The 26,962-nt window shown below is 47.6% G+C and overlaps 1 protein-coding gene across 7 annotated transcripts in view; it reads right to left on the minus strand.

Moving 5' to 3' along the window:
- The window catches only part of CAMTA1 (calmodulin binding transcription activator 1), a 248,199-nt gene that overhangs the window by 20,362 nt on the left and 200,875 nt on the right, over positions 1 to 26,962 (minus strand). For 3 of the 7 annotated variants that reach the window (XM_030963985.1, XM_030963987.1, XM_030963988.1), the window contains 13 exons: positions 25,890 to 26,030; positions 22,437 to 24,292; positions 21,034 to 21,160; positions 20,180 to 20,314; positions 7,532 to 7,671; positions 6,662 to 6,858; positions 6,243 to 6,321; positions 5,112 to 5,427; positions 4,233 to 4,744; positions 2,919 to 3,106; positions 2,310 to 2,556; positions 1,203 to 1,274; positions 141 to 161 (listed from right to left, as the gene is read on the minus strand). In XM_030963985.1, the coding sequence (XP_030819845.1) occupies positions 141 to 161; positions 1,203 to 1,274; positions 2,310 to 2,556; positions 2,919 to 3,106; positions 4,233 to 4,744; positions 5,112 to 5,427; positions 6,243 to 6,321; positions 6,662 to 6,858; positions 7,532 to 7,671; positions 20,180 to 20,314; positions 21,034 to 21,160; positions 22,437 to 24,292; positions 25,890 to 26,030 (4,031 nt within the window). Of the gene's footprint in view, positions 1 to 140; positions 162 to 1,202; positions 1,275 to 2,309; positions 2,557 to 2,918; positions 3,107 to 4,232; positions 4,745 to 5,111; positions 5,428 to 6,242; positions 6,322 to 6,661; positions 6,859 to 7,531; positions 7,672 to 15,413; positions 15,680 to 20,179; positions 20,315 to 21,033; positions 21,190 to 22,436; positions 24,293 to 25,889; positions 26,031 to 26,962 lie in introns of those variants that run through there. The other 4 variants (XM_030963986.1, XM_030963991.1, XM_030963989.1 and 1 more) reach the window with 4 other exon arrangements.

The following is a 26,962-nucleotide window of genomic DNA, read 5'->3' on the forward strand; positions in this document are numbered from 1 at the left end:
ATATCTCAACCATAGGCATTTATTAGTGGATACTATTAAAAGGTTTCTCCAAAATGCCAGGTTCTCCTTGTTTATACTGAGTGTGAAAAGTAGTGACCCAGAGGGAACTGTTTCCAAAATAGTGTTTGTATTTGTATTACCTTCAAGGCTATCCAAGTAAGCTTGGGGAGAAACAGAAAAATACATAGTTAATGTTAGTTCTGCAAATAAAGAATGCAAAACAAAACAAGAGACCCAAACAATCTTCTTTCAAAAAAGAAGTGATTCCAGGATCCAAGACAAAGCAAATTTCAAGCAGTTTTTGAATGGAATTAAGCTTCCCTGCTACAGGAAGCATCAGTGCAGAATGAAAGCTATGTGATGGGTTGGATGTGAACCACAATGCAGTCACCTAACACTAGAAAGACTTCCCAAATAAATGTTTTTGAGGGTTGTAAAAGAGCATAAGTGCCTTGCCTCACTTTCTGTTACCATGCTGCCAGGCATTAGACAGATTGTGTCTAGTAGGGTAAAGTGTGAAGAGGAATGTGGGCTCTAGTCCTCATCAAAAAAACCCCAAAACCAAACCAAAAAACACCAAAATGAAACAAAACAAAAAAACCCCAAACCAACCAACCAAAAAACCACCAAAAAAACAACAACAACAACAAAACCTAACAAAAAATCAAAAAGCAAAGGTATCTTCTTTTTCTGGGGTTGAGAACTCAGCCTGAAAACATGTCTCCAACCAGAGTCTGGAGAACAGTCTCAGTCCTGGAAAAACTTGCATGAATCTACAACATGTGACTTCCCATAGTTTAAAAGTTTAGTATGTGCAAAATAAAACAACCTATTTTTCATCTTCACCTTTATCAAAGGCAAAACCAACTTCAATTTCCCAATGAAATTTGGCAAGCAACTAGTCAGAGAATCCTCAGGCTGTAGCATGCATAAAGGCCAATATGGAATACATCACAGCCCTTCATCTCACAGCAAAACCACAGGCATTATCACAAACAAATTTCAAGGATTCCCTCTAAAACTAAGAATCAGAACACGAATATTCCTCCCTTTTCAATTTTGCCTGAGCAAGGTACTTCATTAGAGCATGCTGAAAAGCACAGGAGAGGATCAGTGGGACAGTGCCCACTGTTGGGGTGGGCAGGGGTGCATCCATGGCACTTACAAGTATGTGCTTCATAAAATTTCATTTTCTTGATTACCTGTTTGTACTTTCGGTAGCAGCGCTGAATAACAGCAGCAGCCACCTCCTGCTGTTCCCGGAGAGGACGACCCTGTGGGGACAAAGGGAGGAGCAGCATCAGGCAGAGTGCACCAAAACCCAGGACAGGTGACCTGGCTCTCAGACTGCCTGCTCCAACTCAGGCCTAGGCATCTCCTGGAGATGCCTCTGCTGTCAACTCACATAAGGAACAAACCTTCAAAATGCATCTTTACACCAAATGGGCAACTAAGCAGAACCTCTGGAGTACTGTCAGAATTCAGGACAGTATCCTGGATTGCCAGGACCCTGCCAGGGGCTCAGAGACCCTGGCACAGAGCCCAAGATGCCTGTGCTTTTGATTATGACCCATGGAAAAAATTACCAACGTTACATGAGGATCTGCAAGCCGCGAAAATCTAAGTAGAATGATGGTGAATTTGTCACAGGGTGAAAAATAGATTTTTTTTGGTTTTTAGAATGGGGGTTCAGGGGGCAAGATGGAGGAATCTGGGCATGTCCAGCCTTTCTCCTTCTTCTTGGCCTCCATCTTCTGCTGTCATGTTGGCATTTTTAGATTGGTTTAGAGTAGACGCTCACTGTCTAACATGGGTGATAGGTATTGGGAAGTCATGGTAAATAATGTAAACATAGTTTTAGTATAAAAAGGTAACACCACTCCGGGGCAGGCAGAGTGCCTCTGTCTGACCTGCTGAGCAGACCTTGGCATGCCAGAGAAAGAATTTTATAAACAAGATACAATAAACAACCTTTAGAACAAGAACTGAAGAGCTCTGACTCCTTTTTCGACTGCTGGGCTGGGAAAAGAGACTTTCTAATGTATCTCAGGGTCACTGTGACCAGCTAAAATCCTCAGAGGGTACATTTTGAGGGGATGTGCCACAGCATGGCATGGCATGCACTTCCTACACAGTACTTGTTGGGCAAACATCAACAAGTAAATGTCAGAAGCATTGAAAAGGTTATGATAGAAACTGTGTTTTTGTCCCTGGAGTGGATATTACCCACATTTTGGTTTGTAACAAATTATAATCTCTCTCTCTCACACACCCATCAAGGAATACACTGGGGCAGTTGAGCCACATACCTTGTATTTCCTGAATACTGTCTGGACGAGTTTGGCAGCTTCATAGAGTTCTCTCTGCTCATGATCAGACAGAGTTAACTGTGCAAACTCATTTTCTACCTTCTCGCTGGTGGATGCACTCAGAAATTCAGACCAGTCTGCTGCCGAGGGAAGGCTGGGTTTCTCAAAAGCTATTTCACTGATTGGAGAGCCTGCAGGGCTCAAGCTGGTGTTCGAAGAAGGGGTCAGGGGTTCACTATACAGACTTCTGAAATACCAATCACAGTAGGAATTATTGGCTTACAAAGCACTTGGGTTTGCATCACAGATAAGGACAACAACATTTCTGAGTTCAAGACAGAAGTTTATGCTCCTGTCTCTCTCCCTAAGACATCCCACACCCCTGAGCCAGCCTGTCCTGCACTGCACAGATGGGGTGCTGGAGTGAAAACCCCATTCCATGAATTTGTAGCTGTGTTGGCAACAATACATCTGAGCACAAGAGTGTGCCTGGGCCAGCAAGGCCAGAACTGAGTCTCACTGAGAACTGGCACCTGCAGGCTGAAGAGGCAGAACGTGCTGCCCAGTGCTCACACCACACCAAAACCCAACCTCAGAGCTCTCACTGACCTGATCTGTGCAGCACTGGGCAAGTGATCGACATCAGCAAGGTAACTGGCCAGCCAGCTCATGGTGGTGCTCATGGCAGCACTGTCTGTCCTCTCCACCAGCAGCGACTCCATTGGCACAAAATTCTCTCGCTTGATCCTGTCAGGCGTAGCTTCAATAATGTGCTCTGCAAGTGTCATCATGTTCACCTGCCAAGGGGGAAGGAACAGCAAGCTTTAGCTGCCTGGTAGGAGGTGCCTTGTGCTTCCATGTTACAGCCCAGCTTTAGACAGAATTCCCCATTTTGCCCAAACCTACTGTTTGTTTCAACATGGAGAGAAACCCATTAACGAGCGCTCATTTGCTTTTCTGCCTCTTCAGACCAAGCACTGCAGGGTTTCATATTCCCTAGACCTCTTTATTCCCTTTATGGGGAACCCAACAGATCTGGAGAAAGGTCTTGGCCCTCCCTCTACAGCTGTCACTGGTATGTTATTTCCAAAGGAAAAGTGACTCTGCCACTCTTTTGCTGAGATGTGCAGTAGAGCACAACAGGACAATAAAGGCACATCAAGAGAAGTTAAAAATCTTGGGACAAAACATTGTCAGGAGTCCTTCTGAATGGTATCCCTCAGCTCAGCAAGTTTCACGGGAATTTTCAACTCAGAATAAAAACTCTTCTTGTTTTGCAATGCTCTGCTTCACCCATGTTACACCAGCCATAGGAGAACGCTCTGAGATGCCAAGGCAGAACAGGTAAGGTTGTGTTCCCATTACCCATTTGCTCAGACAACCACAGTATCTTTCTCCCAGTGACTACATCTCATATTCCTCTCCCACTTCTGTTATATTTTTATTTCCTCTATTCCATACCTAGTGGGATTCTTCCTTCCCCAAACCCACTGTCTCTTCCACTCTCCACTCTTTCCTACCTCCTTCCCTCTTAAGTGCAGAGGCCTGGCCTGCAACCACAGCACTACCTCTCTCACATTGTCTCTGTAGGGACTCCTGCCCAGTTCCCATAGGACTATAGGGCCACCTGAGTCACATGCACTGCTGTGATCAGGCTCTGCTTTCTCCTTTTTCCTTGCACATCTGCAAACAATTTTGTGCATTCTGTATGCTGCTGAAGTGTACAACCCTAAATGCTAACCATTAGCCTTTATGCCTGCACTGAAATCAGAAGAAAGCACATTAACTGTGTGACCACCTCCTTCCTCAAAGCACAATTCAGAGTCTCTAGAGACCTCCATGGGAATTTCTCAAGGTCAGGATCCTCTGTGCAGCCTCCATGCTCTCAGAAACTGCTGCTCTTGGATCTGTGGGTGTGTTTACCTGCAGTTCATCCATGTGGTGTAAACAGTCCTCATCCCCTGTGCTGTCCCTGTAGGACAAGAGTTCTGCATCCACCATCTCCCTGTCGGCCATCATCAACACATTCATCTGCTCCCGCTGGCGGAGCCGATGGGCCACGGCCTCCTTCCCCTTCTGGCTCCCTGCCACCTGCACTGCAGACACACCAATATAAATGTCTTTTGGGTTCCATTTGATGCCTGCTTGGCTGCCAGAGCCCCGGTACCCAGTAACTTCTGGGATGTGCTGGGAGAGCTCCCGGCCATAGTCCCTCAGCCCTTCACTGGGGCTGATTGTCTCAGTGGAGGATTGCTTGGAGCTGGAGTTCTGCTTCCTAATGCTTGGCTGTTCCAGGCTCAGTGCAGTGGAAAGCAGCTTCTCTTGCCGGGCTTGAAAATACTCAGGGCTCAGCTTATGCTTTTTGGGTGCAGGGTAATCTTTCTGAGTCTCACTACTGTAATAGCTGGAAGGTTCTGATCTTGGCCGCCTCAGCTCTGTAAACAAACAGATCAATGGTCAAAACTAAACATGCAACTCACGACTGCTACAGGAACATCAACAGCTTCTGCCTCAGGCCAGAGTTTGAGCTGTGCTCTATGGACACCTGAGAGGATGTGCAAAGGGAGTAACAACCACCCAGGGAGGATAATATCTCAGCCACTCCTAAGATACACAAGCCTTTCCAAAGCAGGCATTCACTCCTCTTCCTGATTCTTATGCAAGTGTATGTAGCACCAGAAAAGAATTAATCATGGACAGCAAGGCTACAGGTGGCACCTGCTGCCCAGGTGAGCCCCTTGCCCCCACATTTTCACACGTTAAATGTCAGCAAAACAGAGCACACCCTCCAGGGTGCTTTACCTGTGTTTGTACTGGAAATCACTGTGACTCCCTTCTGAGGCTCCTGAGAGGCAACAAGCTCACTGTGCCACTGGGACACCCAGCTCTCTGTGTTGGAGTCTGTGCTCGAGGGGCACTGAATCCTGGGGTTCTGCCCAAGCTGAGTTTGCTCATCTCTCTGCAGCTGCTCCAAGCACTCTGCCAGCTTGACGTGGCCCCGAGAGCGAGCGATGGCCAGGGGCAGCCTCCCGAGGGAGTCCGGGATGGAGATGGCGCGGCGGTCCCACTTGTACAGCACAACTGCTGCATCCATGTGGCCCAGGGCACAGGCCCACATCTGAAGAAGAAAAGGTAACTGACCCACTGGAGACCTGCCTTCTCCTTTCTTGTTAATCCCAGCTCAAGGAAAAACTCTTCTGATAAACAAAACCATTACATGCTCAAGGCCAGCAGATCACGTTTATAAATGTTCTAATCCAATAAAACCAACCCAACCCAACATAGGGGACTGAATATATGCTATTCTCTCCTACAACAGAGAAACCTCCAATTGACAAATAAACCTAACAGTTTGGTTTCTTCTGTTTTGGGGTTTTTTAGTGACATTGACATCATTGCAGAGACAGAACAGCTTCATACACAAAGGAGTCTCTGAGGTCAGAAACATGCAGACAGGACCAAAGGTTGGGAACAATAAAATCAATACTCAAGTTGTAAACTGGCAGTTCTGGTTCCATTTGTTTTGGCTTTTTGCTTGTTTAAGTTCTCAGTCATGATTTCATGACTACAGAGAACAAGACAGTTTATAACTTTACAGCTTCTACAGTTAAACTTCTACAGTCAGAGAAGACAATATGAAAGAAGGCATGTACAGTCCTTTTCACACTCTGATAGTGGAGACTAGATTCTGTGTAAAACACTAACCAGAACCATCTGTCCATCTCCTTTCCTCCTGTTTCTCAATGACAAAGTTTTGTTCTGTGCGCTCTCTCTCAACAAAATGCCAGGAAGCTGACAGTACCATGTCTTACCATTTACACAGCAGGAACATCCACTCTACAGAGAGTGAAACACTTCAGGAAAATGACACATCAGAAAGAACTCTCCAAAGGGCCCTCAGACTCTCTCAGAAGTTTCAGACCCTGCTCTTACCAGAGGAGTGCAGGAGAAATGATCCACATTCAAAGGGTCAACTTCCAGCTCCAGATCAATGCTGTCTGCATGTTTGGTGCTGCAGGGGAAACAAGAGAAGGAATATGATCTGTAGCTATGTCAGGATCATTGTCTAAGAACAGAATTATTCAAAGCCCTGTACCACAGAGAAGAGGCCACACACATGTATTTACTACATGCCCACAACATGTGTATTTACTACAGACAGTGCCCCCACCACAGGCATGAAGAGCATGATAGATCCAGCAGCTCTCAAGATTCCATCAGATCAGGGCATGGGAACAAGTCCACGGGCTTGGCTCTTTGTACAAGACAACCAGAAACATGGACTGAGCAGAGTTAATAAATGCTCCTGCCATGCCTGTGCTGACAGCCCAGAGTCCAAGGCTGGGTCTTACCGCCACTTGATGAGGGTCTGGATGAGAGTAGCATAGCCCTGGGCAGCAGCCAGATGGAGCAGGGTCATTCCTCGGAAAGTCTTTGAGTGGATCAAGTGTTTGGACTTCGCCCAGCACGCACGACTCATCATCTTCTCACACACCACCACCACACGGCTCTCAAAGCAGCTGCCCAGGGTCCCAGTCCCAGAAACGCACTGGAACACCACACACATCCCAGTTAACCACGGAGAGCTAGAGGAATGTGCTCCCTTATTAACAGAGTGACAAAACTATCCTTTGTCCTCTCAAAAAGGAAAGAAGCCCAGGAGTTTCTCTCCTTGATTAGGTGAAAAAGAGACCTCATGGGACCTTGTGGACTTCACCTCAAACTTAAGGATAGCTAATTAGAAGCCAAAAAGTCCCACCTAAGCAATTTACTAGAAAAAGAAGAGAACAAAGAAACCAATGGCTTTTGTGAAGTGTTTTACCAGGAGCAAGAACCTCTTGCACCTGGCTTGGTTTTTCTCTGTTTGTTATTTTGCCTCTAATTAAACCTTTTTGTTTCCAACATGGCAACAGAAGCCATCCTGCTGATTTTATGCCTCCAAAAGTAGCTGAGCTATCTTAGGTGAGTAATAGACCTCCAAGAGCTTATGAGACCTGGCTCGAGGAGGCCCCTATTAATGAGAGGAGCTGCAGCTTGCCCTGAACAGGCAGCCTTCTACAAGTACTGAGACAGTGGCAAATGTGACCAAAAACCAGCTGCTGTTAGACACCCAACCAGACTTGTCACTTAGGACAAACTATAACCCTTTCCAAACCCCATCTCCCAAAAAACCCTCTGGTAAGAAAGCATAAAGCTGTGTCTGCACACAGAAGGGCTCATACCTGCACCTGTGTTCCACTGTTCCCATTCCCATTGCTCCCGCCTCCTACTCCTTGTTTGTGTTGCTGGGAGCCTGTCATTTCAGCCATTCTCCTCTCCATCTGCTCCAGTCGCTCCAATATGGACATCCTGAACTGGTTATCTGGGTTGGAGAAAGCCACAGTAAGGACATTTCCATGGAAAGGAAGCTCAAGTCACAAACAGCTATTCTGGAAGTGATAGAGGAGGTTTGCTCTGCTTGGAAATGCACACACACTTGCTCTTCATCCTAGCTCTTCCACCTCCTGCAGCAACCCTGTGACTGCAATGTCAGAGAACTTCCTTACAGAAAAAGACAGAAAAATGAAAAATGCAGGCAGAAGACAAATCCCTTTCCCTGTGAGTCCAGCTGTAGGCACACAATACAAGGGGTAATGCAAGGTCTTTCAAAACACAAACTCTAAGCAAATATACTCATTCACAGAGCATTTCAGTAAGATCACATCTGCCATTTTAGAGTCAACCCTTCTTCACAACAATCCTGAATTCAGTTTGGCCTGCATCCTGGAATCATGCAATAATGGTATCTGGAAGAAAAAGGCTCCTCTGCTTCCTTCTGTGCTTAGGAAAAGGAACCTTTAATAGGGTACTTGCTCCTTCCCTAGCAGGCTCCCTTTCTTGGAAAAGAGCTTCAGCCAAGTGCCAGAAACAGAACCACCACAATTTGGAGTATGGGCACTGACAATCCTGTAACACCACTCTGAAACCCTGGAGCCCTCTGGTCCCTACAGAAGTCTGTGTTACTGATTTTCCCCTCATTGCATTTTAACACAGCACTATCCTACAGCTACTAAGGCTTGAACGGTGGAGCAGGGAGGTTCAGACAGATTAACAGATCATTGCTGAACTGATTCCCATAGAGATCAGCTGAGGGAATGATCCTCTGGATAGGGCCAGTCAGTGCAGAGGGAATGGCTGCAAATGCAGAGCTCCTTCTGCAGTTTCATGCAGCTCATGTGAAGATGGGCATGACTGTTTTATGCATTTAATGAATCTTGCTATCATGCTAAGAGCATAGGTAGCAAACTGTAAGGGAGAGACAGCCCCCATATTGTTCAGATTCAGGCATCCATAGAGATGGTGTGCTGGTGCAGAACACTCATAAACCCAGAACCACTCCCAGTGACAGCAAAAGCAGTATGTGCACTAAAATAGACACGCTCTGATGAAGTTTTCAACATGTCAGTCTTCTCCAAGAACACAGAGTCCTCCCTGGAAGGCTGTAGGAGTACTCATATGCTACACTGAGGCACAGCTCTCAGTAGAAGGTATTGGAGAGGTGTGGATCTCTGCTGTACTGCACTAAGGACAATATTGCAGACCACTGGTACAAGACAGCTCAGCTCCAGGGGCTGGAGCCATCCCCTTCTCACCAAGAGGCTGCTGTGGTTTACCAGCAGGCAAGAGCTCCACTCCCTTCTGGCCAGCTTCAGCATCCCCCTCTGGCTGCTCAAGAGCCAGGGACAAAGGACTGTGGCCAGCACCTCCCATCTAACCTCGTGTCAGAGGTGAGCTCACTAATCCAAAAGATTTATTATTAGTGCCTTACGAATCCTTCATTTGTCCTGTTAATTGCAAAGCCCCTGGGAAAGGACTGGCAGCTGTATCACCCCACACTGATGGTGCTGCTGAGGTGTCAGGGCCCTGTCCCTCAGCTGTGGTCAGCACACAGCAGCAGCAGCAGCCCTGTTTGCCCAGCAGATCTTTGTTCCAGGAGTGCTGCAGTGTGCTGCAGTGCAGTCCACACCGCTGTCTCCTCCCTCCCCATTGCCAGGCAGAGCACGTCCACTGCAGAGACTGGCACAGACCTGGCCCTGCTGAGCTCCCCTCCCTGTAAAACACAGCCCAGGCATCTGCAAAAGTGGCCACACTTGCCCTGCAGGGAACAGGGCTCCACACAGGTAATGCCACTCTCCCTAGCTGGCTACCAGCACCTGCATTTATTAGAGCTGAGAGCATCAAACCACACTAGGTATCATATCTGAGCCCCCAGCACCTGCATTTATTAGAGCTGAGAGCATCAAGCCACTCTGGGTATCACATCTCAGACCCCAGCACCTGCATTTCTTAAAGCATCAAGCCACACTAGGTATCACATCTCAGACCCCAGCACCTGCATTTATTAGAGCTGAGAGCATCAAGCCACACTGGGTATCATATCTGAGCCTTCAGCCTTGTACAGGCACAAGCAGGATCTTTTTAAAAGAAGAAATTTGGCTTGAACTGGAGTAATAAACCAACAAGCTCAGGGCTGCAAGATTCTGGGATTTGTTCCTACTCATTTAGGGGTCCAGAGAGAATAATTCTGTATACCTGGACACAAAAGGAGAAAATAATACAGAAGTACAGATTACTATTTTCTCCCCATTTTTTTTTTCAATCTGAAACCACTCTGGAGCAGAAATGGAGGGCCCTATGTTTGTGACTATTTTCCAGGCTCTTCTCTCTGGGCTTTATGATCTGTAATGAGTGAAGCCTCCACCTTTCCTGATCCCAAAGATACTGAGAACTTCCTGTCAGTTTTTGTCAGAAGACTGAAGCTACCAAAGGTATACCTGTCACCCACCAATGTCCCCAGACACTAAACAAAACACTACACCAAAGAAATGAAAGCAGGGAATTTTTCTTAGGAAACAGAATCCAAAACATCTGGTGCTCCCAGGTATTCCTATTCAGACACCTGGTAGTGCTCCTGGAAATAAAAAGGGCAGGACTAACAGATCAGGCATTTTAGAAATATGCTGCTATTGGCAAAATGGGAAGTAGAAAAAAACACTCTGGAGCACCAACACAGCATGGTCAGAGCCCTCCCTGTGTCTAGAAGAGATCACCAGAACTCCCCCAGATCAGGGTGTGCCCCAAATGAAAAAGCTCCAGGCAGCAAATGAGCCAAGTGGGGCAGCAGAGCAGGGAAGGTGTCCCCATGCTGCCCATTTCCAAGGTGACCATAATCAGTGTCTAAGCAAGCCACAACTGATGACAGTTCCAAAATTATTTATGTATAGCGTTTTCATCATTCTGTAGTGTCAATTACACCAAGATGTCCCTTTCAAAAGGAACCCTGGTCATTTGAAGTGCATGCACTGCACTAGTCTACCAAAAAAACCAAACAAAACCCCCAACAAACTAACAACAACAACAAACCTACAACAACAAAACCCCAAACAAACAAAAACAAACAAAAAGCACAAAAAAGAAAAATAAGGGAGGGGCAGGGAGGGAGTGGGAGAGAGAACACCTTCCCCCAAGGTTTCTCCTGAACTCAGCAATGAGGCAAAATGCTCCTTTCCCACCCCAGCCCTGAACACACACCAGATTAGCAGAATTTTGGACCATGTCCAGCCATTTGACACACTGCTGATGAGCTAACTGATGCACCTTGCAATGCCCTGAGAGAAAGGAGAAAGGCTACAACAACCATAGGGCTGAACATTACAACTCTGAGAAGTTCAAGACCTTTCATCCTGTGTTATTTCTCATTTTCCTCTCTTCCTCACTTCAGGGGGTCTCTGCAGGGCCACCTGCTTAACAGGCACTGAAGTTACAGGACCAGTTTCCACATTCTTGCTTTTTACAGCTAGCAGAAGGTCTCATGACAAGTCTCTTGCAGTGCACTGAAGATGAGAGCTCAACAACATAAAGATCACTGTCCAAATAAGCTTTTCTCCTGCTACATGGCACAGGAAATCTAAATAGCCTGAGCCCAAGGAAATCTCTTGCACTGGAAGCACCCTCACTCTGTCCAAAGGCCACAAAGATCCACATAGATACAAACATATTCATATATTTAAGGTTTTGCCCAAAAATTATGGTTTTGATGATAGAATTTAAAATCTTTTAGTGAGCTAAAAAGTTAGACATGCAAATTTGTGCATTTATTGAGTTTTTCCACTGCATCTCAATCTCAGAAATGTTTTAATGTTCTTTAGGAAACTACAGAGAGTGTTTCTCAAGGTGTTCTTCAAGGCTTCCTCTACCAAAGGTGATGAAAATAACCACATTTCTTTATCTCCAAGAGAGAGAATAATTTCACAGAAAATATTCTGAACACTGTATCTTTCATGGAAATTATTCTTCTTCATATTCAACAATATCAATGTAACACCAAAATTATTTCTCACTATCTTTTCCCCAGCATAACAAGGAGAAGTGGTGGTAACCTGAGGAGAGCTGAACTGTCCCAGCAGGGAGGGACAGGGAGGAGCTGCCAGGTCAGATTTTGACCAGTACTAAGCAATTAGTTTGAGTTTCATAATTTCCTTAAAACACGACCCATCTTTCAAGTGCAGAACAGCTTCATTTCCATCTGCATTGTGAGAGAGCCTGGTACTGATCACAGTAACGACAGCAGGTTATGCACTGAATCCATCTAAAGATGCAGAACAATTCTGCTACAAATCCTTTAAGGATACATGGTTGTTTATGTCAGCCAGCATCTTACAGAGTTACAGCCTGTATTACAGTTATATATAACATAACTGTACAGTTACACACACATAACCTGGATATTGTTTAACATTACCTTTTTTTTTTTTTTGCTAGAGTTGGTTTAATCCAGTGGTGTTTTCTTAACCCAGATCCCTTCACAATGAATTTAAAGCACACCTGCACCAACAGCTCAAAAAGCCACCACAGCAGGCACAGAGAGTGGAAAATGCAGGGAGCAGAGGAGTTAGTTTAATCTCCAAGATTCTGGAAGCCACACCTCCATTTTCTCCCTCAGTGCTCTCCAATAAACACTGAATTTCCTCAGCAAGGATCTGAACAGATGCCAGCCATTTACGTGCCCCAAGTTTTCACTGGAGGCTGCAGGAGCACGTGCCCTGTGCAGCCTGGTAACAGCTCCTGACTGCACAGAGCCTGTACTGACAGGGGGGCTGAAACACAGCACCTGCAAACACCTCACCTACAGCCTCTGCACAGCCCTGCCCACTGCCCAACCCAAAGCCTCTTCCAACAGCAGGATTGCTGGTTTTGAGCTGTCCCCCATGGGCAGGCACAGCTCAGGGCACTGCCTCTGCTCACACTTTATCACAACAGGTAATAAAGGCACACCATCAAACATCAGTTCTGCACTTCCTTAGTGTGGTACCCAATGCCCAGGGCATAGAGCTAAGAGAATAGCAAGGCACAGCAGTAAGGGACAAGCCCTCCTCTGCTTAACAGGCCAATTTTAAGAAATGAGCACAGAGAGCTGCTTTTCTAATCTCTGCACACTGCTGTACCAGACAAGAACACACCCCAAAGGATCTTCAGTCCTTTTGCCAAGCAAGCTTCAAGCAGCAAGAAACTGTCTGTGCCACACATGACTTGGCAGTGCAGCCTGAACTATTACAGGGTAAATACTGCTGAAAATACAGATGAAAAATTAATGGGCAGGTCTCAGTAGCAAGCAGTGTTAACAACATTTGCTCTTTTTTCACACTCTCCCCTGGACATCTGGATGTTTTTACCATGCTGCCCAACCAAACTGACAGACAGTAACTGGTTAAAAGAATTAAAGGATGAGGATCCATGACCTCCTGCACATCCCAATGGGGCTGCATCTGCCCAGCATGTAATTATTGCCCCACAGAATTCTGAACACTGAGCTAACAGTGATGTGCAAGACCTGCATGTCCCCAAGCACTGTGCTCAGATACTTGGTGTGGAGGGGCCACTCTGAGGGCTTTGGCTTCCCAGCCTGTGCTGTTTCTTTACCAGCAGTTTCTGTGTTAAATCATCCCCTGCATGAGCACACACAGACTGAACTGAACAAGTGTGACAGCTGAGCAATGTAAAAAAAGCCATGCAGCATGAAGACATCTTTCTGTTTTGCAGAGCAAGCCAGAATTCTCTCACCATATTTTCTCATACAGCACAAGCTGTGGGTGGGGATGGAAGCAGTCTAAGGCCACGTCACTCACAGTGCCACTGCTCTGTTTCTATTTTGCCAATCATCTGTCACTGGTCTACAAAATCCTGCTCAGTTCTTCTGTACAGCAAAAATCCTGAACATCTTTCATGTTGCAGTAACAATTTTATCATTTAATACTGATTTCTGAGGTGGCATTGTTGCAGGAGCACCTATTTCTGAAATAAAACTGGGGTTACATCCTCAACACCCCTTATGAGAACCTCTCTTTAGCAGTAAGTTGTTACATGTCACAGCCTCTACCAGCAAATGAAAGCATTTAAAATTAATATTCTAGGATGAATGCATATCTATATTAATGAGACAGGTCACTTCCAAGGCTTTTGATCAGTGAGAAATGCCACAATACTGAGGTATGAGATGATGAAAACACAGTACTGTACACTCTGAGCCTAAGCAACAGCTGAAGAAACGCCATGAAATGAACACTACTGAACATGGGCAGGAATGATGAAGTCATTCACACCTGCACACACATGTACTGTCAGTGATTTTAAGCCATTAATTCACCTGCCAAGGCATGATTTCTTACTGTCAACACTTTCCCCATAGTTCTTCCTGTGCTGTAGGACTCCAGCTATTACTCCCATGCTATCTGGATCACTCTGTTCCTCTCTGTAACCCCCAGTGCTCCCTCAAAATCGGGTACTTCTCTACTTTATCATGCCATTACTAGGAAAGAGAAGCAAGAGGGTTGCTCAGGCTGACTTCTTCCCCAAGTGGCAGTCTCTATACCAACAGCAATAAAGCACTTGCTGCCCTATTTTTCAGGCTTCTCTTCCCCAGGGCTTAGGAAGGGCAAGATCTTAATGCTATCCAGGAACAGCTGCTTCAGGAAACAAAGGAAAGTTTTAAACATGCCATGTGCACTTTATATATTTTAGAGGTAGAGCACACTGCCAAAGACATCGCTTCTTGTGCTGTTTTGTAATTTGTAGAAAAACTCGGCTGCCTAAGGTCAGTCTCTGCATCTCAGGTCAGAAACTGACCTGACAGGTGCTACTACTATGAAAAATGTAAGGGGAAAATACTCTTGGATGTATGCAAGAGCAACAGCCTAGGAGAACGTACTGTGCTGCTGCTCACCTGCCCAGTGCTACTACCCAGGGCTCCTGGAGATCTCCTCCTCCTAGGGCTACATGCTAAAGGACTACAGACAGGAAAAAAGCATCTCATGCCACACATGCAGTATCTGTGCTTACAGTACTGTGCATGATATTTATGTTTGCATATGGTAACAGTTCTGACCCAAGTTCTCTCTCCTTAAATCTGCAACCTCAAGAGTCAAAATACTCACTCCGAAATCACCAGACTGAAGAGCAGCATGCTATAAAATGGCCTCTACCTGCTGCAAAGTTAGATAAATGGGAAAACTGAAAGCACTGGAACAGGTCAGCTCTGCTGGAAGCTTTCATCAAGTCTGACGTCAGTCATGTTTACCCCATCTAAACTGCGAGCAGTCCACACAGTCTCCTGAAGTCCTCTTCCCAATCCTGCTCTTTCTGGCAAAGCACGCTGCAAAACAAGTTTTCCAATACCGTGGTGCGGAGCAGGCGTGTGTTTCCAGCATCCCTAAGATCCCCAGGAAGGTCTGGGCTACCGACCTCCTTCTGTGCCGTACCAGCTCAGCACACGAGGCTGCGAGCTGCTCCGATGTAATGCGTCCTGCCGCACACGTGACGCTACAATTAAAGCGCTGTCACAACTCCGAGCCTGCATCGCAGCATCACTCGGGAGGGGCTGAGGACCAGCAGGGCAGGGCGAGTACATGAAAACACCAGCGCGTCCCACGGCTAGGGGCACAGCGAGAGGGGCACAGCGAGCAGCAAGGCGTGCAGTCGTGGAAGTGCAGCACAGTGAGGCACAACACAGAAGCATGCAGATTTAAACCCAAACAAGCACTGCGCAACACTTCGTCCTGCAATACTTACTGAAAGCAGTACTTTGTCACACGTGCGCATCCACCGGACCCCTCTGCAGTCCCTCTACCTGCTTCCAGGTAAATAATGTGACAACACCTGGCACCAGAGGACTGACCTGGGAGTCTACAAGGCATCGGCGGAGGCTCCAGCCAGCATCTGGCGCAGACCCCGCAGCAGGGGCGGGCAGAGCAGGCTCCCCCCAGACCTGCTTGTCGTCTCTCGCATCTTCGCAGCCAACTGGAGCCCCGGGGTCCTGTCGCAGCGCCGGCGGCTCTCAGCGGTGCCACCCCCGCGCCCCGGCGGCCGCAGCGGACGGGCTAAGGCTGGCCGGGCTAAGGCTGGCCGGGCTGGCCGGCATAGCCGGGGCTCGGGGCGGCCAGGCCGGCCGCGGCGGAGAACGAGCCCGGGCGCCGTTCAGCGGCCGCGAGCATCGCGGCCCGAGCGCTGGGGCCGCGGTGGGCAGCGGGCTCCGGGGGCAGGGGCCGGCATGCGGGGACGGGCGGGCCGCTCCTCGCCGCGGGCTCTGAGGCGGAGCCGGTCCCGACCGGTCCACGGCTGCCGCCCGCCCCCCGGCTCGCCCCGCGCCGTGACAGACACCCCGGAGCGGCGTCCCGGGCGGAGGCTCAGGCAGCGGCTGGGAATCGGCGGCCGTCCCGGTCACCCCGGGCGCGCCCACGGAGCCATCGCCGCTACCGATAGATACCCTCTCACACCCCCAATCCGGGCGGCCGGCACCTGCGCCGGGTACTCCGCAAGGGGAGAGCGCCCAGACCGCGCCGCCCGGCAGTAGCGCCGGTCCCGCCGCCGCCCTCAGCCCACGCCGGGGCCCCGCGCCGCCCCCATGGCGGGAGGCCGGCCCGTCCGACGGGCTCCCCGCCCCGCGCTCAGCGCCGGCCCGGTGCGGTGCGGCTGCGGGCGGAGGCTGCCACCGCCTCCCATTGTCTGCGCGGGGCGGCGCGGCCGGGCGGGCCCTGCCCCGCTCCGCCACCGGGCCCGCCCGGCCTGACGTCACCGGGCCCCGCTGCCGGCCCCGCCGGGTTTACAGCGGCCCCGCACCGGGCGCCGAGCACTGAGCGCCCGCCGCCCCCGGAACGTGCCGCACACGAGAGTCAGCCCCGGGACGCGCCATCCCTGGGTCACCTTCCCGCTCATACCACAGCTCTCCTCATTTCGCTACACACACTGTATTTTTATGTTTACTTATTGCTCCAATAAGGCAAACCTGCGGAGCGGTAAAACCTGACAATTTCGGAGACTGCGCGGTCCTACCACCCACAGGAATCACAGACCCCCGGGCAGACTCCTCGGGCAGCAGGGCACGTCCATTCATCGGCCTGAGAACAGACACGGCTTCCCAGAGGAATCCGATGTCTGCCCATGAGGTCAGGCTGGCTCCGAAGACAACACTCAGCATAGGAAATGAAATACTCCTTGCCTCAATTCAATCACATTATGATCAAAATGGAAAAGGACAGTCTGGGAAATGCAGTCAGAGGAGTAGGAGATAGGCTTCCTGAAACAGTGTCCTTAACAATAGTGTGTGAAAGGAAAAAACCACCAAACACATCTCAGCAGGAATACAAACAGAACTGACAAAGGCTCCACACTACACAGGAGTCAGTAGAGGAGAAGATGAACAGAAATTTGGAGTTTACTGGATAGCTCCTATCAAGTGACAAGGTATCCGTGTCCTCTACCAATGCTCACGCATCCCTGCAAGCTGCACCACAGCCTTTTAACATGGTACAAAACATTCATCCCTCTTCCCACAGAGAACCCAAACAGATCATCTTTTATGGTAACATCCAAGATGTAAACACCAGTCACCTTTACCCAGCTGGAAAGAGGAGTGAAAAACTGTGAATACTGTTTATAACACAGACTTTTTTTCCTACGGAAAGTCTTTTACAGCTGCAAAACAATTACTGATACTGAGCACATCTCTCCTACCCAACTCTGGTAGGAGTCCTGCATCTCACCACATGCTAAGAAGGGCATCTGGTCCCACTAAATAGACACATGCCAGGGGTTTGGTGAGAACATTGCCACTGTACAGGAATCATGTACCTGTCAAACTGTAGAATGCCACAGGTAGCACACACAGGCTGTTTGCTCACAGATGACTCCAGGCTGAAGTGAGAGTTTGGATACCACAGGTATGGCCTCATCATGCTAACACAAGTGAGCCACCAAGCCCCACCTCCCCGAGTCTTTTTATATTTTCCAGCTGGGAAAGACAGCCAGATCACACACTGAGTACCAGCAGGAGCTGAAAGGCTGCCTGTCAGGTGCTCCTGCGTCAGTGCCATTTACATTCAGTGCCAGTCACACCCTTGTCCAACCCGTACACACTTGACTCATCAGTACACACATGGCCTTGCCCCTATTTTTAGGTTCTGTCCTCTTTCCTGCAGATGTACAAGTGTAACGCCAACAGCACTCAGAGCCATTTCCTCAGAATTTCTGATCACATCCTGTACCAAGGAAACACCATCTCTACAGACATTTTATGGAAGCAGCAAAGGCTTCTGCAGAGGGCAAACACAACGTGCTTTCCATTGGGAATCTGTATTGAAATGCCTTTGTAATTCCTTATGCATCTGCCATGAGATCATCTCTGCCCTTCAGTTCAGCCTTCAGTTCTTCAAGCCTCATTTGATTTTTGTTTTTTTCTTAAAAGAACCTCTCTACAGTAAATGGGAAGTGAGATCAAATGGCTATAAAAGCACACAATGGCTTCTGAGAACTGAATTTTACATAGAAAACAGAAAAGGCTGCCAAGTTTATCAGCAGAGATCAGGATCACATGAGAGTGCTTCCTTTATGAGAAAAAGATTTGCTTTGAAAAGAAAGAATATCATTATTCAAATTAACTAGAAAAAAATGCAAGAACACCAGCAGCTGGTGTCAACTGTCCATTTGTAGAAGACCTAACTCACCCATGGTGTGAAATAAGGAAAACTCAGAATAAAACAAGTATCCCTGTATAGTTCAGAAGAGGGTGCACAATCCTTCATGGCACAGCAGACACTGATGAAGGAAGGAGCCTTTCAGAGGATGGCACAGAACAGGCTGCCTTCAGACCCCTTCTCTGCCCATTCCTACACTTGGCTCCGTTCCTAGAAGCAGAAGTGTGGTGGGAGATGGTCTCACAACCCTTCCCAGTCATTAGCAGGACTGCTCCCTGATCCCAAAGGCCAGTACTTGTGCCGTGCTCAAAAAAATAGTGATTTTTGTCTTAATGGAACTGAAAACAGAGTTCATGTATAGAGCAATTTTGACTTTATTTTAAAGACATTGGTGGAAGGGAATTGTTTATCTAAACTTAGATGAGATGGAAATTGCTTGTTCTTTTCCTAGGGCGTTCCTGGGGTATGGCTGTTAGCTCTATTCTCTCTGGCAGTGCTCATTCCAGCTGGAATCATGAACTGTTTTAACAATGCAAAGGAACTCAGAGTGTTCCACTGAGTTAATTAAAAAGAATTTTGAAATTCTTGTCAATATTTTCTGACTACAAATATTCCTCGAAAATCTTCCCTCAAGACCACGTAACAGTCAGTAGGGCAAGGATTTTAAGCAGGGAAGTTAAAGCAAACAGAGAAGTCAGGGATTTGTGTATTTATTCAATTGATAGAATCAACTCACATTAGTTTTCACCTTGGCTAGCTAAGCTAACGTTTGCTCTCTAGCAGTAAATGAGAAGATGTAGCTGGTCCTTTAAATAACAGTGTAATTTGCTCCCTTTGGAGCACTGTGCATCAAGGCAGAGGCTTCTGATAAATCATGGTTGGTATAATTATTCAGTCTTTTTCCCTGAAGGGCCTCTGCAATGCAGCGGTCCTCTTACTTTTTTTTTCCCCTCCCTGTTAGCAATGCCCTAGTTTGTTCACTGCTGCAGTCCCCCTCCCTTCCACCATCACCACAGCATAACAACCTCTAATTGAGAGCTGGGCTGCTAACCAAGAGCACCCAGAGAAGCTGCAGGGACACCAGAGACAGCACTCACAGCCACCTTCTCAGCTCCTCCCAGTTCAGCAGCACTGGGGAACTGTCAAACAAGGCATTCAAAACCTACCCACCTGGCATGCCAACCCTGGATTGCTAACAGCTGAGCATCAATCACCATCACACACTATCACTGCACTCCACAGGCAGCAGGAGGCCCTGACAGCAGATGAAAAGCACCTACAGACTCTTACAATCCTCTCCAGTCAAGCAAATTCGATTTTGATGCTGAACATAAGACTTAGTGCACCTCCTCGTTAAAAGCCAGTTCTGTTTGCAACCTTGCTTCTGCAGCCACATCACAAACCTCTCTGCACTCTGCAATACCCACAGTGCTCTGTCTCCATGCTGCTCTGAAAGTGGTACCATCCCAACTTCTTTTACATGTCCCTCTTGTACATGCCTTACTATCTCCCCATTTTCTGCTTAAATAAACACACTTTTTTTCTAGACAAGCTCAAGTTTCAGAGCTCTCAGGAAAGACAGTTCCAGGGTAAATGCTTCTCTCCTAGAAACTGGGCAGTATGATCAGCTTTCTATTCAGACAAAAAACCCCACCTCTTTGTCATCCTGTATAAAAGACAGCAACATTTTGTTCACACCAACAGAGCTAATAAGACTTTTCAATGAGAGGACTTTGATTAACATTGCCACAGCCCTTCCTGTCAGGACAAACTTGCTTCTCTACATCCCTCCCCACCAGGAGCTGCTCTGTCATTCACAGTTCTGCATTTGTTCTGCTTTCTTAAGGAATATCCCATTTTTCTTACCGTCCAAGGACAGCCAGTCATGCTGGGAGGAAGGCAGGGTTGGCAGAGCTCTGGCTTTATATTCAAATACCACAGAATTGGAGATGATCTGATTGTTGAAGGCAACTTGCAAAGTCACAAGCCCAGTGTCATGAGCTAAAAGGAAAATACAATGTTGTAAGACAGAGAAGTCCCTGCAGAAACCCCCAGCTAGGAATTACCCCACGTGCTAAATATTGGGCTGAGAGCAGCTGAAGAGACCGGGTAATGAACAGTATTTTTGTGACTAGACAATTCAACAGTCCAAAATACCCGTTGGTATATTCAAACATGGAGATTTTAAGCTTAAGAGTCATCTAATGGGTTATTCTGGCAAAAGGCAGAATCACATGTTTCTAAAGACTGAGCAGCCTCACTGCATTTCCAGTGGAAAGCTGGGGCCTAGCAATGAAACCAAGTTATTCTGCATCCACTTGAAGTCACATATTGAGGGCCATCACTACTGAAAATCCCAGTGGGGAGATTAGAGGTGTTCTCATGTAAGTAGCAAAAGGCAGAATGCAGGCAAATCAAGCCAGCAGAGCAATGAGTGCACCCCTGAGTAACAGCTACTCTTTAATCTGCTCTTTCAAAACAAAAGGAATGCTTAGAATAATTTAAAATTACTTCCAATAATGATTTTAAAGTTAATTCAGAGATTCTAAATAGTTTTTTGTTCTGATCTGTTGTGATGTATCAAGATACCAAATTGCTGTTCTCACACTAAACTGGTCAAAAAAAGAGGAAAATCTTCTGGATGCCAGTGCACTTTTGTACATGTATGTGACACGATGTGGCTCGGAAACCCCCAGATGTAGGAGAGCCGTGCTCCTTACCTGGGCAGTAGCAGCGCAGTACCCCTGGCTGAATTAAAGATGCAGGCACTGAGATCTGATCAAACAGACAGCTGTAATTATTGCTGGCTTCCTGCCACGGGCCGGTAATCAGGACTTTCACTCCTCCCTGCGAGGAAAAAAGGGAGAGACCCGAGCGTGACAGGAGAGGCCGGGGCGGGAGGAGCGCGGCCGGACGCGCCCGCCGCCCCTTCCCGCGGCCGTGCTGCCCTCGGGCGGCCGCCGCCGGCAGCGACACGGCCGGGAACGGGAACGGGCGCGGGCGCGACAGCCCGGGGGCACGGGAACGACGGCACGGGGGCACGGGAGAGACAGCCCGGGGGAACGGGAGCGGCAGCCCGAGGGCACGGGGCCGCCCGCTGCCGCTCCAGCCCGTGCCGCTCCCCGCCCGGTGCTGCCCTACCGTGGTGCTCTCAGCCCAGTGCCGCCCCAGCCCGGTGTCGCGCCCGGCCCGCTGCCGCGCCCCGCCCGGTGTCGCTCCCCGCCCGGTGCCGCTCCCCGCCCAGTTCCACTCTCAGCCCGGTGCCGCTCCCCGCCCAGTGTCGCTCTCAGACCCGTGCCGCTCCCTGCCCCGCTCTCAGCCCGGTGCCGCCCTACTCCGGTGCTGCTCCCTGCCCGGTGTCGCCCCAGCCCGGTGCGGCCCCTCCCGGTACCGGGCCGGGCCTGCCGAGCTCGCCCCGCCGGCAGCCGCTCGGCAAAGGCCGGAGTGTCCGGGCCGCATCCCCCCGGAACCGGCCAGTGCAGCGGGACCGGGAGACCGGCCCGGAGCAGTTACTGCACACCCGGTACAGACACAACAGTGCTCCAAGGCCGGGCCTAGGAAAACAACACCCCCCACCACCTTTTTTTTTTTTTTTTTAATTCAAAATAACCTTCTCTTCCCATTACTGGCTCAAACAGTCTCTTTCCTCACACATTTCTTCACTGCAGCAAGGTCTGTGCTGCTGCCATTTTCAGCTTATGGTGCATGTGACTGATTTTGGAAGTCAGCAAGGTGGAGGGAAATGCTGAACTCATTAAGGCTGTGCAGGCCTTGAATTATTCTCCTAGGAACATCAGTGACAAATGTAAGGAACAGCTCCAGTTTGTAAATACTACTGCTCTACTGGGCCTAGGTAGCACCGTGAAGCCATCATGTGGGGAAGACTTGGCTTTCAATGAAACAATACCTTTCTGTTCAGATGCTTCCTAAGTGAAGAAAGGGCCCTGTCAGGATAATGAAGTGCTTAATTAAAAGTACACTCAGACATGCAAGCAGCCTTGAATGCTCTGACTTGGGAGAGAAATATTTTAAAAACCTTTTCAAAGCTTCAACAAAACAGTTCCCTTATTAGCAAAGCAAAGATAAAGCAGTAAACATGAGTGAGTAAAAGCCCTGGACTTACCTCAGGGTAAGACCATTCTGGTGAATAATCTGTCACCATGAACAAGCGGCCACTCTGCTGCAGCAGCCCCAAAGTGCCTTGTGCTGCAGCTGCCGAGACCACCTCAGCCACGTGCATGTATGCCATGGTGCTGGCTCCGTTCTCCGTGCTGCTGAGCTGCATGTTGGCTTGCTGAGGGCTGCAGCAAGGAATGCACATCTCGGCCTGGTTGTATGTGGCTCTGTTACTGTCTTCAGGCTGAGACAGTCCAGCACTGTCACCTGACACCAGCTGGTGTCCATACAGAGCGTTGCTCCCACCTTCTACCGATATGAAATCGTTAATTAGATCAGAAAACTGGTTGCTGAAGGAGATGTCAAAGTGGTCTAAGTTAAGCTCCATGTTGGAGGAGTTATTTAAGCTAGGATGGGCCACGGGATAGAGTCCTTGTACCATGTTTCCTTGGAGAATAGGGAGGTTGTTTCCATTCCTGATACCCCCGTTGGCCTCAGGCTGCAAGTAGTGTTCTGTGTTGCAGGCTTGAAGATCCCCTGATTTAAGTAGATTTTCATTTCCTTCTGCCTGCTGGGAGGTCTCCATGGGAACTTCAGCTTCTGCAGTCATAGCCTGGAAGTTTGCTTGGAACTGCATGAGCTGGAGAGAAGAGGTGGACTCTATTCTGGTTTCCACTGTGCCGTTACAGTTGGACGTCGTTTGGGACGAGGACTCTGTTTTCACATTGGAGATTCCTAACGTGTTCACAAATGAGCTACCTGTGTCATTCAAATTGCTGTGAGCGTTTTGTTCAAGGGGAAGAGGTTTGCTGGCATCCTGCAGAAAGAAGCTGGGGGAAGGGGTCTGATGGACGTGAGGGCTCTGGACGGTCTGATTGAAGCTGGAAGAATAGTCCTTGTTGGAGTCAATGGCACTGAAGTCCATCTGCTCCAGGGTGGTACTTGGGCTCAGACCTCCTCCAGATGGAAGTAAACCTGAACCAGTACTGAGTGTGAGGGTGTTAGATGCAGAAGTGGAGGAAAATGCTTCTTTGGACATCTGTTGTTCAAAAGATGTGTCCTCAGTTTTAATTTCTTTTGTGAGGGTTGTATTGAAGTTGAAGCTACGTTCTGTTGTGGGTGACTGCCTTATGTTGGTATTGATGCTGTCACTTTTCATACCTCCTCCACCATAAGTCTGCCCTTGCTTGGGATTGTTAAGAAAACAGTCTGGGTCAAAATTCATGGTGGTTTCTGGAATTTTTCTATTTCCTTCTAAAGTTGTGGAGAGCACAAGTTCCTCAGAGACAGTGCTGGGTAGCATCGACAAGCTCTCTGAACTGCCAGTTGTTGGAAAAGCAAACTTGTGTCCATCTGAACTCACAGCAAGTACCAGTCCTTGTGCAGCTGCATCTGAGGACAGAAGGTGCTGATTTGGGCCAGATGTGGGTGACATCGTGTACACAGCTTCACTGGTGACTTCTGACATAAATACGGTGGCACTTTGTGACAAACTTCCCATAACTGATGCTACAGCCATGCTGGACACACCAGTGACAGCCGGGCTATCTGCCATATCTGGGTCGCTGTTTAACCCACTGCTGATGGACACAGGAGAATTCTGCGTTGTGTCAGGGACCTCCACCTGGTTGGTGGAAGAAACCTCAGTGCTGTTTTGATGGAGCAACACTGGTTTTGCCACTTTGCCGTTCCTCTTCTCTCGGCTGGAGGCTTTGCCATGGCTGTGCTCGTTCTTGCCTTCAGAGACATCGTTATTTTGTACCTCTGAATGAGTGCTGTACCCACCTGTCCTTGGTTCAACCTTTGGTGATATGATGCGGTGTTTGGCACTGTTACACTTGTGATGCACACTGCTTCCTGCCCCTGTGCCAGAAAACAACAGGATTTGCTGTTCAGTAAATACAAAATCAGGACAATGCTAGTTGTGTATCTCGTGCCTGTGCATACATGTGCACACAGAGCACACAGTCAGCACTGGAGCTGCTGAAGAATGTTCAAGCAAGGGCCACCAGAAGAAAATCCTCCATGAATTAAACCAGCCAGCACCTTACTGGCCTGTAATGGTAACATCACCTGAATTCCCAAGAGCTTGTAATCAGGCAGGATGAAGTAAATAATTCTGTCTGCAAAGGCACCTCAGTCACAAACTCTGGTGCAGGGACTGCTTTTGTTGTTTAAAGAACAGCAGCCCATGAATTTTTGATTATTTCTTTTCTTAACTGATTAATTTTCCCTAGAATGAGGTAAGAACATTAATTACAGAACTGCAGAATGACTGAAGGGGGGAAGAAACCTCCTCACTATAGCTCATGGCTACAATTATAAATGCCATCTTCTGGGCAACATAAAACATCTTTGTAGCCACCACAATTTGCTGAATCTTTTGTTGTTGCCCTTGAAGAGGAACATCTCTATTATGTGTTCAAGATTTGAATGAGGTCACTTAAAGTAGTTCAAGACAGTGCTTTTGAGACTAAATACAATATTAAATCTCTCTATTCTCCTAGGTATAGAAATGAACAGGAACAAGGGAAAGACTTTCATGCTGCTGTATTTGTGGATGACAGTAAGGGATTGGGAATGTGTGTGTCAATGTGCAAGCCAGTTACAAAACAAAGCAATACTGTTGTGTTAAAAAGCACTAGAGCAGACTTAGCACAAGACAAAACATCAAAGGGAAGAATAAAAGGATTCATGTTCAGATTTGCAAGCCTGGATCAAATGCTGAGCCTTAAGGGGTGAATTTTAATCCAAACTCAGGTATTTCAGAGGTCATCATTCTTATTTAAGCCTTGATTGTATAAGGCAACTGCTCAAGAAAAGAAGAAAAAAATAACCCTTTGAAGCACTGACAACTTTCCTTTATAAGCTTTGCTAAAGACTAGTTAATGTGTCATATACTTTATTTGACCAAAGTGCTAGAAAGGAGCAGCTCTATAGCAGATGAGTTGGGAAGTGAATCACTGAGCTTTCCACTGTCTGTGGGAAATGCTAACACTAAGGATGCTGCTGTAGTGTCATCCAAACCAAGGTCATCTCCTTTAACAAGAAGGAGATCTGTATTTTCATGATACCGAAATAAGACCTGTCTTATCTCAGTGATACCTTTGCAGTTAACCACCTCAGCACTTCTCCAAAAAAGTGAGCTGCAGGGCAAGGAATTCAGAGGGTGAAGCTGGAGGAACATTATATTTTGAGGCTTTGGTAACAGAATTTGCACATGTAGAAGAGAATGTACCTTTTTGAGCAGCTCATGTATGGACTGCATTTATTAGAAAGCACTGACATTTTCCCCAGAAGCTCCAGCTGCATCTTTTTATGCTCAGGACTTCTCCTGTCAACTCTTGAGTTCACTGTGTCCCAGTGTTTCATGAGACAGCATTTTTATCACCTCAGCACTAAAAACCTTGCTCCCAGACTGGATGAAGCTGAGTCACTGAGTGGCCTCCTGAGTACTCACCCAAGGTACCAGTGCAGAGACAGTTGTGTGTCCGAGGCTGGGGCTTGGTCTGGTGGCTGTCGAGGATCTGCTGCACGAGCTGCTCCACTGAGAACCCTGAACTGCTGTTGCCATTGCTGCATGTCCACTTGATGCCATGAACTGCAAAGAGAACAGTAAAATTTCCCATCAGAAACTGCATACTCATGCCAAAACCATCAAAAGCCACTCCAAATTACCAGTAAAAATCCATTCCTGCTGCTTTCTGTCAGAACTGAAAGGAGACCTATAAAAAGCAACAGTAATGGATAATGGCTTACTATTCTCTGCTCCTTGGTATCAACAGGCTTCCAAAGGCAATTCCTGAATTAGGAATACATAGAGGGAGAACTCCTCAGCAGAGTATCTGGCTCCATTTCAGTCTGCTGCTAACAGGGACTCTGCACCTGCAATGACTCTCTGTAGTGCCAGCAACCTTCACTGAAAACCCAAAACCAGCAAAAGACTTGGTTCCATTGAAGTAAAGCAGTATAATTCCTAAGAGCCTTTTGGAATCTTTTTCTGTCTAATATGAAAACAAAATCAGCCTTATAGTAAAATCAGCAGCCAAAAATACACCAGAGTAACAGCAAATGCAAGCCTTCTGCCAGGTCTTCATTGTCAGATCCCAATGGCAGCAGTGAAGGCTGACTCATTTTTTGGGAGTGACTAACAGACACTGTGTGAGCTCCTCCTCAGACTTGGATGACCTTTTAGTAATTTGGGAGAATGGACAGGTGGGTGATGTTACAGAACAGGTTGCAAACTGAAGCTCTTTCCTTGGGAACTCTCTGGGCCTGTCAGCTATTTAAATAAGAATGCTAGACTGCATGCAGATACGTGACTTGAATAAAGATTCCCTCTCAGAATATTTTAGTTGCAGAATTTCCTATAATAGTGATATTTGCAACCTGACTTACAATGGAAACGGCACTTATAAAATATTTTATCCATAATAACTGACTCAAAGCATCTTCTGTCTCTCCTAATGTCTCTCTGAGCAATTTATATGTGCATATTATTTATTTATCCTTTAAATGCACCACAGCTCATGT

This window comes from Camarhynchus parvulus, chromosome 21 (genome assembly GCF_901933205.1).
Source record: "Camarhynchus parvulus chromosome 21, STF_HiC, whole genome shotgun sequence".
In the NCBI taxonomy this organism is placed as follows: Eukaryota; Metazoa; Chordata; class Aves; order Passeriformes; family Thraupidae; genus Camarhynchus; species Camarhynchus parvulus.